The sequence below is a fragment of the Theropithecus gelada genome, chromosome 5 (genome assembly GCF_003255815.1).
Source record: "Theropithecus gelada isolate Dixy chromosome 5, Tgel_1.0, whole genome shotgun sequence".
NCBI classification, from domain to species: domain Eukaryota; kingdom Metazoa; phylum Chordata; class Mammalia; order Primates; family Cercopithecidae; genus Theropithecus; species Theropithecus gelada.
In genome coordinates, this window is record NC_037672.1 from 49,286,398 (window position 1) to 49,300,355 (window position 13,958).

General features: G+C 32.9%; 1 protein-coding gene across 2 annotated transcripts in view; it reads right to left on the bottom strand.

The window, feature by feature from the left end:
* The window catches only part of GRID2 (glutamate ionotropic receptor delta type subunit 2), a 1,538,331-nt gene that overhangs the window by 1,254,449 nt on the left and 269,924 nt on the right, over window positions 1-13,958 (bottom strand). For both annotated transcript variants that reach the window (XM_025385476.1, XM_025385475.1), the window contains exon 2: window positions 1,762-1,917. In XM_025385476.1, the coding sequence (XP_025241261.1) occupies window positions 1,762-1,917 (156 nt within the window). The remainder of the gene's footprint in view (window positions 1-1,761; window positions 1,918-13,958) is intronic.

A 13,958-nucleotide genomic window follows, 5' to 3' on the forward strand; every position in this document is an offset into this window, starting at 1 on the left:
TTTTTTTTTTTTTTTTTTTTTTTTGAGAGGGAGTCTCGCACTGTCGCCCAGGCTGGAGTGCAGTGGCCGGATCTCAGCTCACTGCAAGCTCCGCCTCCCAGGTTTAGGCCATTCTCCTGCCTCAGCCTCCCTATAGCTGGGACTACAGGCGCCCGCCACCTCGCCCGGCTATTTTTTTTGTATTTTTTAGTAGAGACGGGGTTTCACTGTGTTAGCCAGGATGGTCTCGATCTCCTGACCTCGTGATCCGCCCGTCTCGGCCTCCCAAAGTGCTGGGATTACAGGCTTGAGCCACCGCGCCCGGCCTATTTTCTAACTAACACAAATAAGTTTCAAAAGTAGCCAGTGCTATTGATTGAAAATATATTTCATTAAAGGTTACCTGCACATCAAGCAGATAAAACAGTAAATGAAAAGTACACGTTTTCAGACACTTATTTTCCTTACTCTTTCAATGTTTGAATTACGAAAAAAAAAAATTCTGCTCAACTTTGTTACAGTTAATATGGTATCTGCCTTTTCTTCTGCCAAATCCTATTTAAATTTTTAATGAGGCAAATGTTTTATTTGACTAAATTAATTTTGCATTCATTATCTTCTGTTTAAATACATTATCACAATAAAAAATAAGGTAGACTAGTTTCTTAGTTTAGGCTGCTATATCAAAATACCTCAGGTTAAGTAATTTATAAATAACAGAAATTTATTGCTCACAGTTCTGGAGACCAGCAAATCCAAGATCAAAGGCCCAGCAGATTAGGTGTCTTGTGAGAGCTCTTCTTCTACTTCAGAGATGGTGCCTTCTTGCTGAGTCCTCGAATGGCAGAAGGGGCAGGCAAGCTCCCTTGGGCCTGTTTTATAAGGGCACTAATCCTATCCACGAGGACAGAGCCCTCATGACCTAATCATCTTCTGAAGGCCCCACCTCTTAATACCACCAGAATGGGAATTTGGTTTCAACCTATGCAGTGGGGTAGGAGGGGACACAAACGTTCAGACCTTCCCAATTAGCAACAAATAGTCTCATGTAAAATGAGTGCTTTCTGGATCAAGAGGCTAAATGTTTAATTAGATTAATAGAATCAAACAGAAAATTCCATTTGTCTGGGATCTTTCAATCAAAATCTTCATTAATAGGAGTGATGATTCCAATATATTAACAATAATTGGTATTTGTATTACTTTGTACCAACGAAAAATTTTAATTTACTCAGGTTTACAGAGGAAAAGGAGAAAAGTGCTTTAATATTTGGTGCCTCATAGAGAGTAAAAATTTATAGCATAGGTCAGTATGTTAGAGTCCTAATGCAAAATCTTTGATTTGTATGTAGTGTCCAAAGGTTTTTCTTGCAGCAGTTCATTTGTCATGAGTACACCTGATATGTCATCCCAAGTTGTAACAATATCCAAGGTGGCAGTTATCTCAGAGAAGTCCAAAATAAACATTCTGTTACAAAATACTACTTAAAAAACAAGTTTCATTTACACTGAAGGCATAAAAATGTTGCAAAGTTTTTACATGTAAATATTTGTTCATTTTCATATTATATTTCAATTAATATAATAACTTCCCACATTCTACACTTTCAAAACTGGAATATAAGATTGACATCTACAACACAGTGATCTCCAAGGAAAATAATGCCCTACTGTCAGCAAAGATACAAAAATGATATCCGTGTTTAATAAGTTTCATCAAAGATAATTTCATTGCCATTTGAACTGAACTAAAAAAACCAAAATAAATACTGATGACCTTACCTTCTTGAACTGCTTGAAAAGGGTTGTTGCCATCAACAAACGTCACTGAAAATGTGATTTTCTCAGTCTGTAAGATCTCCTCATTCTGGTTAAGGTCACCAACTGCTGTGCGAAACACCTCATCATCCTTTTTGGCAGATTCATCAAAAATTGCTCCTAGAAAGAAGTGAGTTTTGCCATTAAATAATAACATAAATATTCTGTCATGCCCTCTGGAAATATGACATGGAGACTTATGTATTTAAAAAACATATACATTCACTTAAAGCATGCACTTTACTTATTAATGAAACACATTATACTGGAGTCAGTATAATAGCTGAGAAGGAATATAATTACTTCTTCGAAATGGAATGATAAAGAGTACCTCAAAGTGTTATTGCAGGGAGATCATGGGGAAGAAAATGTAATAAGTATCAAAAGCTTCTACATGACAAAGTATCCAATACATTGGATGTCTTATATCATGAAACCTTTAAGGAATTCATAGCTGGAAGATTTCTTTTCTGAATAAAAGGAAATAAGCTCAGAAAACTTCCTGAGGTCAATTCATAGAACATATAGGAATCAAACCATTCTGGTGATCTTAATTTATTTTTCATTTCCTTCCTTTCTTCCCCCCGCCCTCCTTTTTTTTTGAACACGGGTATCATTATCTTTTATAGTAGTAAAGTCAATAATATTTATAGAAAATGTAAAGACATTCAAATCTCTGTGCAGAGGGAATGGAGAAATATTTCTCAAGGAACTAATGTAAGTCCTAATGTAAGTCCTAATTATAGCATTTTTTATCCATGTGTAACTATGATGATGATAAACACTGTGCTAAATTTTATTGAGTATTTGGTTGGTAATGGCATATTTGGTAAACACATTGATTCTAAGGGCAAACTGATTTTAAATACTGACTCTGTCACTTGTTAAGTATGCGACCTTGACCAACATGCTCAAATTCTAAACCTCACATTTGTCTAACCTCACATTGTATGTATTAAACACATTGGTCTAAACCTCACATTGTGTGTATTAAATGATAATATACAGTGTGTATTATTATATACACAGTGTGTATTATAAAGCCAGTGTGAAGCTGGCTTTATCTTTTCACTGCTCTTTTTGTCTGGTTGGTTGCTTGGTTTATTTTGAGATGGAGTCTTGCTCTGTCACCTAGGCTACAGTGCAATGGCGCGATCTCAGCTTACTGCAAACCTCCGCCTCCTGGGTTCAAGCCTTTCTCCTGCCTCAGCTTCCTGAGTAGCTGGTATTATAGGTGCACACCACCACACTCGGCTAATTTCTTTTTGTATTTTTAGTAGAGATGGGATTTCACCATTTTGGCCACGCTGGTCTCGCGTTCCTGACCTCAGGTGATCCACCCGCCTCAGCCTCCAAAAGTACTGGGATTAAAGGAGTGAGCCACGGTGCCTGGCCATCGCTGCTCTTTCCTATTGGCATGGATTGTATCAGTCTCCTCAAACCATTGCCTTGTTTCCTATATATTTTGAATACCTGTCCATGGCATGAGAGAAAATAATGAAGAATTTTTTTTTTTTTTTTTTTTTTTTTTTTTTTTTTTTTTTTTTTTTGAGACAGTCTTACTCTGTGGCCCAGGCTGGAGTGCAGTGGCGCCATCTTAGCTCACTGCAAGCTCCGCCTCCCGGGTTCACGCCATTCTCCTGCCTCAGCCTCCCGAGTAGCTGGGACTACAGGCACCCGCCACCACGCCCGGCTAATTTTTTGTATTTTTAGTAGAGACGGAGTTTCACCGTGTTAGCCAGGATGGTCTCGATCTCATGACCTCGTGATCCCCAGCCCCCTCGGCCTCCCAAAGTGTGGGGTTACAGGTGTGAGCCACTGCGGCTGGCCAGAATTTTCCAAATTGACATATAAATTGAGTACTTCCTTAATATGTTATTGGATGTTTACTAACCAGAATATTAATATTTTATCAACATAATTTTATTAATATATTTTTATTGTATAATGAAATTTAATTTATTAAATATAAAATATAAATTTATTAATATAATTGTATATATTATATACTTTAATTTTTACTTAACCTGTCTTTTCTGAACCAGATAATACTTTTTAATCTAAGCTCTTGTGAAAACATTTAGACAATAAATGTTTGACCTATCTTGCTAATTTAAGCAACTTTCATAAGAATTATTTTAATATGCGATAATCCTTATGTTTATCTAGATTAATAATTACAATGAAATTTAATACTATCAGGTTTAGATACACAAATTTCCTTAATAGTTTGTTAGAAAGTATGATACAAATTTTTTATAATTGAAGCTGAAATAACCAATTCATTTTAAATCAGATAATGTAAATGTCTACTCACAAAGTAGTAATGTGTATTTATACAAAGATGTTTCAACTTGTCATGGATTCTAAATGAGTCTTTAAAAAAGAGCTTCTAATCAACCTTGTTTTATAGCAGGTGATGTTATTGACTTCCGCTGTATTGGTAATACATTTTTGGTGGAAGCATTTTACTATTACATGGCAGAACACTTAATATTGCCTTAAATATTCAACTTGGCTTAATAAACAGCAGAAACCTGTGGAATCGATAGCACATTAGTCAATCCTTTGCAGAATTAAGATATACTGAAAAAATGGATAAAAGAAACAGTTCATCTTTCTGCAAACAGCAAGGAAGTACACAGAAGAAACAGTTCATCTTATTGCAAACAGTGTAATCAAAGAACAGAAAATCTTATCCAACATTTCAAATCCCAGTTATTTATTTACATTTTTTCTTCAGCTATAAAAATCTCATCTTACACTGACTTTGTACTAACGGAGTGCATGCAGTATTTTGTCTTCAACACAAGCATTCTGAAAACAATGTGATATAGTTCCACAGGAAGGATCCTGGAACAGAAATTCCTTTCTAATTTCACCCACTTCTAATAGTCAAAGCAAAGTCATCTCTTTATTCTTTGTATTAATACACAAATATTACCAGTCTAGATAACCCAATACTGTATGTACTAGATCTACTTTTTTAACTATATAGTTGCTCAAATGTAACATTCATAATTATGTAGTTAACATGATCTCAAAGCATCTAGATCCTTCCCAGGTATTTTTATTAGCATGATTTTACAGTCAGTTTTATTTTATTACCTTCATGGGAAAAGCAGATTAGACCTGTCACGATAACATAATTATTATACCATTGATATACACACACACACCCCACACATGGCATTTCATCAATACTCTATATGCACTTCTTATTGGCCAAACTGAAGGGAAGAATAACCAATCAATAAAGCAGGAAAGGAACGCCTCCTAAATATTCCTATCATAGCAATTTTTAACTAGTCATTTCCATCACTAAAGGTTGATATTCTGTTGCTTTTATGGGGGAGAAATAAAGGCTTTATGTAATCCTTATGCAAACATACTGACATGCAAGTGGCCAAAATATATATATTTTAAATGAAAATTATATCATGTTTACATGTCTTCTTATATCTTAGAAAAATACTAATGTTAATGAGTTTGTACTATATATGTAATGCTACTGAAAACAATTTTCATGGACTAATGGACCAACTGTCATATATATGAAAAAAATACCAACTTTAGGCAAAGTTCTACAAAAATATAGTTGTCAACTTAATTACAATGTATAGTAATATTAAAGCAATGCTAATGTCTTAAATTATCATTGTGAGGTGTCATATGTAAAAGTATTAATGCAGGTATGCCCTTTGAAAATTCATAAATTATTATACAATTCAAAGTTATAAAACCGCTAACTGACAAGCTATAGTACTTCTGTTAAAAAAAAAACATAATTATGTTATAGAAAGGTATTTAAATATTCTCAAAATACATATACTTACTTGCCAATTTTTAAAATGACAATCCAATTTTTTTCTTTAAACCTAATAGATATATGCTTGGGGTGTGTGTGTGTGTGTGTGTGTATATGTAGATTTTTTGAACTTGAAATAAGTCAGTACTTCAGACCATAAAATCATTTCACCCAAAAATACATTCACAAATATGCCTTCTAAATAAAATATTTAAAAGTTCACTAACCTAAGCAACTCAACAAGTCTCCAAACATTCGAAGATTTTTCTCCTTTGTGGTTTTATTTTTGGTGTTTCCTCTACCATGGAGGTAGTCCTTATCACATTAGCAAAATACAATTTCCTAGGCCATAGAAACTATTTTTATACTTACATTGTGTATAAAAGAGCCTGAATATTTTAGACACTCGAGAATCACTGATTAAACCTTTTTTAAACATTAAATTAGGTATAATCTTGTAAAATAAAATACCTAAATTCAGATGTATAGATAAAATATTAAGTTACACCTAAACCTAAATTAAAACAAAAGTAGACTTAAAAATGTGCTTGCATGTTAATTTATTGTCACAGTCATTATCACGATTCCAGAAGACCCAACTTAGCAAGGTAGTAATCATACACAAGGTGATCAATAATCGTGTTAAAAACTTGTATTTTAGTTTGAATACTGAAAATTTTGTGTCTTATAAATTTAAAAGACAAGTAGAATAAACATTATTTACCTGAGGGATAGTAGAGAAAAAATGTGTTCATTTTGCACATAATTTCCTCTGAAAATATTGAGAAAAATTTTGATATATCTTGAAGAAATTTTCCACAGCAAATAGAATTATCGGAAGATATATATATTCTATAACAAACCTATCAAGTTGTATTTAAAATAAAAGACTCTAAATATTGAAACCAGCATGAACACATCTACATTCCTATTGCACAATCAATAGCATATCATCTAGCAAAACTTTATAAAACATTTCTGCACAAATGTTTCATTGAATGTCATAGTCCCAAATAAAATCAAAGATGGCTGATCTTCATTTTTTTTAGTCACAAAGTTCTAACTTTCTACTCTCTTTTCTCACTTAATTTTAACTAACATATAAATTATATATGGTAGGTAATCATAAAAGGAATAAACTTCATTGAAAGTTAGCAAAGGTGCTACATGGAATGAATATTTTATTTTCTTTGTCACAGCAGGGATGATTCTTTGGTTCATCCTCTCTCTTTCTCTATCCCCCAAATTTTTCCCCTCACTTTTTCTCTTTATGTTCACATATTCATGCATCTAGCCATTCATCCATCTATTCATCAAACCAATCCTTCCTAAACACAGAAAAAACCATCAAAGCCAAGCCACTGTGCTCTTTAACAAATTATTTAGTGGCCAAATATTTGAAATGGGTTAAGCATTGAATAAAGTCATAGTGGAAATAAGATGCCATAAGAAGATCATAAAAAGAGGCAATCATGTTGTTTTTGTAAACTCATAGCTGAAAGGAATTTTAGAGATGGTTTATGCAAACCTCGTCATGCTTCATAAATTATAGTGCAAACATTTTAAGTATTTTCACCCAAATTACACAACCAAAGGTTACAAGATGTAGAGTAGGAGGTTAGGTGTCCTGGTTTCAAGTTTGGAGCTATGTCTGACATATTATGCTTTTTTCACTTCAAACATTTGTTTTATGGTGGTTATATATATAGAGAGAGTACATCAGGACATATATGTGGGTGTATATACACACATACATATATATTCAATAAATAGTACTATAATGATGATTAGCATATTAAATTCATTTATTTTAAGCCATGAAGGTTATAAAATTGATGAAACGTAGTAAATTGCTGATCAGAAGAATAGTTTTACATAAAATTTAATTCCTTTGCCTGAGAAGCTTCAACAACTTTAGTTTAGGAGGTTAAAATAAAGAAAAAAGTACAACCTTCTGCCTTGGGGAGTTTATTGGTCACAGTAGGATTTACAGTTCTGCAGAGCTATTCAGAATTGTTAAATCATCATATATCCTTACTGTTTTAGATGCTACTATTCACAAGTGGGTTTTTAATTTAATTCTGACAATGCATTTTGCATACACATTAGTTGCACTGTGAGCATATATCCAAGTAAAGAGATTTATAACATTGTTTTCATCTACAAACAGGATTCCTACTATTGCCAGTGGAAATTGTGCAGCATTTCAAAAGGAGGGCAAATAACAAAAGGCATTATAGATATTGTAAAAATCAGATTTCTCCTTTATTTCATTGTCTCATTTATGTTACCCTCAGTTCAAGGAGAAAAAATGTTGAACATGTTCAAAACTACTAGGTAGTAAGAAAAGTTAGCAGTATTACGACCAAAAGAGATTAGTATTTTTGATACCATTTAGTATCTTTACTTAAGCATAGATAATATCTTTGACACCAATAAGCATCTTTACTTAGCAGAGATATCAGTTACTATTTCAGTGGGGTATCATTACAATGAAGGTGAAGGCATTGTTTATATATATATGTATATAAATATATACACATATGCACGTGTGCATATATATGTGTATATATTTATATTCTACATGTTAATATGTGTATATACTTATATTTTACATGCACAAATAGGTACATTTATTACATACACACACATATATATTACAACCATGTGTATGTAATGAATACACATGTGTGCATGTGATAAATGTGCATATTTGTGCATGTGTGTATATAAATATAATTATATATTTATAATTATATCTACATATATATATCTGTGTGTGTGTGTGTGTGTGTGTGTATATATATAATATAAAATTATCTTCCCAGGAAATATTAATTGAGATATCATCCACAATTTAATTCTGCATTACAAATGTTTCAGCAGCCTCTTAGTTAACAGAACATTTCCTAATATGTTCTATGCTTATATATGATATGTTATATGCTTATATGTATTAATTATATATATAATTAATACATAAGCATATATATGCTTAATAAGCATATATATGCTTATATATGATATGTTATATGCTTATATATATAATTTATATATATATATATCTAATTTTATATATATATATATAAAATTATCTGCCCAGGAAATATTAATTGAGATATCATCCACAATTTAATTCTGTATTATAAATGTTTCAGCAGCCTCTTAGTTAACAGAACATTTCCTAATATGTTCTATGCTTACCCTTGCAGGCATGAAATAGGGTTTTCAGAACTCTTTATCCTTTTATCGTGAGGCATATTTTTCTCAGTTCATCTTATCTAACCCTTCATAATCACTCTGACTAAAAAAGTGAACCAAAACAATGACTCTAATTGTTGGAAAGGAGGTGCTGGATATACACCAAATTCATGACAATTAGCAAATATTATTCTGAATTAGAGACAATTGTGCTCTGTTGTGTTTCTCTCCAGTTTATAATAATTGAAATATTAGAAACACTAGCAATTAACATTTATTAGTACTAAGGACTGTACTAAGTGGCTCATAGACATTATTTTATTTAGTTGTGATAAAAAAAAACTCTTTGAGGGAAATGAAACTCAGGTTAAGTAACTTTCCCCTGGCCCAAGCTAGTAATAATTGCTGCAGAATCCACAGCTCTCAGTTTCCCAGCAATCTTCCAAAAACACTAGGAGCTTAATAACTGGCAATATATACATTAAAACAAATTTCCAGATAAGAAAATAATATGCATATTTTTATTTTCATAATAATATATATGGAGAGAGATAGAGTCTTTCTCTGTCACCCAAGCTGAAGTGTAATTGTGCAACCATGGCTCACTGCTGTCTCAATCTCCCTGACTCACGTGATTCCCCGTCTCTGCTCCCTGAGTAGTTGGAACTACAGGGGCATGCCACCAAGCTTGGCTAACTTTTAATTTTTTTGTAGAGACTAGGTTCTCACTTTGTTGCCCAGGCTGATCTTGAACTTCTGGGCTCAAGTGTTCCTCACTTGAGGGACTGTACTATCACTGTACCTCTGCATCTCAAAGTGCTGAGGTCACAGGCATGAGCCACAACACCCATCATTTCATAATAATTATAATAAAATTTTATTGTACATTAAAATTCTCAAATAGGTTTCAATTTTACATTTTGTTTTATAAAATTTTATTAATTATGCCTATTTTAATATAATTTCTAGTACTTTTTGCATACTTTGAAGTTTCAATATTAGTCTCCGTGATGTAGCTTATACTATATCAGAAGTTGATTTACCTGTTTTTATACAAACTTTATATTTAAGGGTGTTTAGGGATAATTAATATATAAAAAGATGTAAATTGATATAAATTTCTAAACCTTAGGTTAAATACAATCTTTGCAGTTACTTTGGAATAGTGTTAAGTGAGTTCCAATAGAATATGCACTATGACATATTTTTAAATGCAGAATTCAGAACAAATCTCTAGCCTTTCAATTTCTAAGGAGTTTTGTTGTTGTTGTTGCTTACTTTAGTGACTAATGATCCTAATAGAGTGACAATAAAATATATATAAAATATATAAAGTCATTGACTTTATATATTAAGGACCATTGATAATTTACCTAGGTCTATAATAATCAAATTGTGGTCAGGTACAGGAACTATCTGGCTTATTATTTTCCAGTGTCTAGTGCTTACTTAGCACTTTGTTTTGAGAGTTCCAAATACATTATAATATTAACTTCCATTTCACCCACCACAATTATTTAGCCTATAGGAAAGTATCGTTTTTATTTTAAACATAGGTAATCAAGTTGAAAGAGGATATCGTCAAGATCACAGAGGGTATTAGTTATGATAGAGTATAGAAAGGTATAAGTGGAAGGAGAAAATTCCATGCAGATAGTTAAATGATTATACAGAAATCCTTGAATGTGAATTGTAATTTACATTTAGCTAGTGTCTGAAACATTTTTAATAATTCAGACACATTTACATTCTGTTTTCTTCAATATATTTTTGACAAAGTGACTTAAAATGAGAAGAATAAATCACAGACCAAGAAGTGAAATTTTCAGTACTGTCTCCAGAGATTTCCTCAGAGATTTATGTTTGAATGTGACATTTGCTCACAGTGTGAAATAAGTCAAATTCAAAGGGATTCTTCATTCTAACACAAGGTCCTTTTCTTAGCCTTACTTTCCAATAACATGTGAATTCACATTTCATTTGGAAAACTTGTATAGTCATCCAGAAACACAAAGCACATTTAAACTGATAATACTATCACTGGAAAAATCTGACAGCTGTGTGTCTTCCAGAAGTATGTGGGAGAAAGGTAAATGTAGGGTGCTTGCCTAAGGAACAGGTACGCTGAGTCATCCACATGGAGCATAAAAAGGGGTTAATTTTTAAAATAATTTCATGTTAGAACATAGATCCTCTCAGAATAGTTTATGCACTTTATACTAGTTTAGTGAATAAACATTTCAAAGATCTATTCTTTGAATAGGAATACTTCGGAATTTTTTAAAGAGTACTTGTGACTATTTCTAAAGAAAAAAAAAGCAGTAGCGGGGACTAGACAGTGAAAGCTCAAATATCTGGATTTTTTTCTTGTATAAAAGCAGCAATGTTTAACTCTAAATTAGTTGACATCTCTTCTTACTGAATCCGTGAAGATTCAACCAGAACCTTGTGTGCTATGTTGCAGTTTCTTTCTCTATTTCACACATTTAATTGAAACAATATCCTATTATTACAAAATTCTGCCATGACAAGAACAAAAAGAACTGGTTTGACAATAGACACTTTGAACACTGCACAGCAATTCAAATTCTTCCCAAACTGACATGATGTATTTTTTTAAAAAATAAATAGGCAAAAAGGTGATAAGGTAGCTACTGAAAAGTATATTCATGGAGAAAAGTTGCAGATATTTTTAGAAATTGAACAGATTTAACATTTTTCTTCCTATACCAATTTACTCTCTCTTTTTAATATTATCTTCAACTTCGACAAAAAAAGTGTGAGAATTGGCCTATACTACTATAAGTAAAATCATATGCCAAATAAATATCTGTATGAAAACAAAGTGTGAATGTGATCCTCTTAGAAGGGTCAAACACAGTTTGCACACAAATAATGTAATGTAGGCTGTCTTCTACAGAGTAAAAGTTCTAATTTTATGTTTAAGACAAAAATTTACTCTGCTTTGAGATGAAAAATCATTTTACCTATCTGAATTGGCCAAAATAAATAAGTTGCTTGTAATTGAGCATTTTAAAACTTCTGTAAAATACTGTTTTAGTTCTAAAGCAAATGATTGCAGCCTGTAGAATATTTCAGGTAGGAAAATGGTACTCTTCCAATATAAATCTCAAACTTCATAGTTTATTAACTCTGAACTTACTTATAATTTTCTTCTTCTTCTTTATTACATGAACGTACATTTAACTAGCAAAAAGGAAGATTTTATAGATATCCACTGATTATTTTTCCAATATGTCCTATAAAATATACAGATATTTCCAGGAAATTGCCATGCAAAATATTTCGAAAGCATTAAGAAAACAGCAATTCTATTACAACTGTAGACTAGACAATTGTAAAGGAGACATGAGTTTCCTTTAGAAGGATGTTAAAATTTCTAGGTATTTATTAGCTGCAATATATATTACTGAAAACCATGGCACAAGAACTACGTGACAAATGCACAAGCTTCAGTAGCCGATTCGATCAACCGGAAGAAAGGGTATCAGTGATTGAAGATCAAATGAATGAAATGAAGTGAGAAGAGAAGTTTAGAGAAAAAAGAGTAAAAAGAAACAAACAAAGCCTCCAAGAAATATGGGACTATGTGAAAATACCAAATCTATGCCTGATTGGTGTACCTGAAAGTGACGGGGAGAATGGAACCAAGTTGAAAAACACTCTGCAGAATATTATCCAGGAGAACTTCCCTAACCTAGCAAGGCAAGCCAACATTCAAATTCAGGAAATACAGAGAACGCCACAAAGATACTCCTCAAGAAGAGCAACTCCAAGACACATAATTGTCAGATTCACCAAAGTTGAAATGAGGGAAAAACTGTTAAGGGCAGCCAGAGAGAAAGGTCGGGTTACCCACAAAGGGAAGCCCATCAGAGATCAACCCAGCTGATCTCTCGGCAGAAACTCTATAAGCCAGAAGAGAGTGGGGGCCAATATTCCACATTCTTGAAGAAAAGAATTTTCAACCCAGAATTTCACATCCAACCAAACTAAGCTTCACAAGTGAAGGAGAAATAAAATCCTTTACAGACAAGCAAATGCTGAGAGATTTTGTCACCACCAGGCCTGCCCTACAAGAGACCCTGGAGGAAGCACTAAACATGGAAAGGAACAACTGGTGCCAGTCACTGCAAAAACATGCCAAATTGTAGAGACCATCAATGCTAGGAAGAAACTGCATCAACTAATGAGCAAAATAACCAGATAACATCATAATGACAGGATCAAGTTCACACATAACAATATTAACCTTAAATGTAAATGGGTTAAATGGTCCAATTGAAAGACACAGACTGGCAAATTGGATAAAGAGTCAAGACCCATCAGTTTGCTGTATTCAGGAGACCCATCTCACATGCAGAGACACACATAGGCTCAAAATAAAGGGATGGAGGAAGATCTACCAAGCAAATGGAGAACAAAAAAAAGCAGGGGTTGCAATCCTAGTCTCTGATAAAACAGACTTTAAACCATCAAAGATCAAAAGAGACAAAAAAGGCCATTGCATAATGGTAAAGGGATTAATTCAACAAGAAGAGCTAACTATCCTAAATATATATGCACTCAACTTCTTTATAGAAGAATCTTAGCTTTTATTAAATTCTAGCTTTCTGTAGAGGACCTTGCACTTCCTGTAGTCCATTCAACTGGAGATTTATTTTTTCACATATCAAGTCCTGTTACAACCAGTTATTATTGCTTAGCTCCTTAAAAACAATGTCAAACCATTAATTCTCCAATATGGAATAAAATCATCTCTTCTGAATCCCTTGCCATTTAACTGTCCTACCCTCTGATCCTTCTCATCACTATCACTGACTACCTCCTGGCCAGATGACTAAATTCATTTTATAAATTGAAACCTGGTTCAAAATCTTTCTCTCTGTCCCAAGTCCTACCATCATCCTTGGTGATAACAGTTGACTTATCGACCTTAGTAACAACTCAATCTCATTTTTCTTAATCCCAATGTTTATACCTCCCTGAAACCCACAGCCAATAACAGGTCCCTGACATCCCCTGTACTCTATATGAGAAATCTTGAAATCTATTATCTAACATTCTACACAGTCTTTTTTTCAAGATTCATTCTGTTACATCTGTTCTTCAGCCACATAGAAACTTCCAG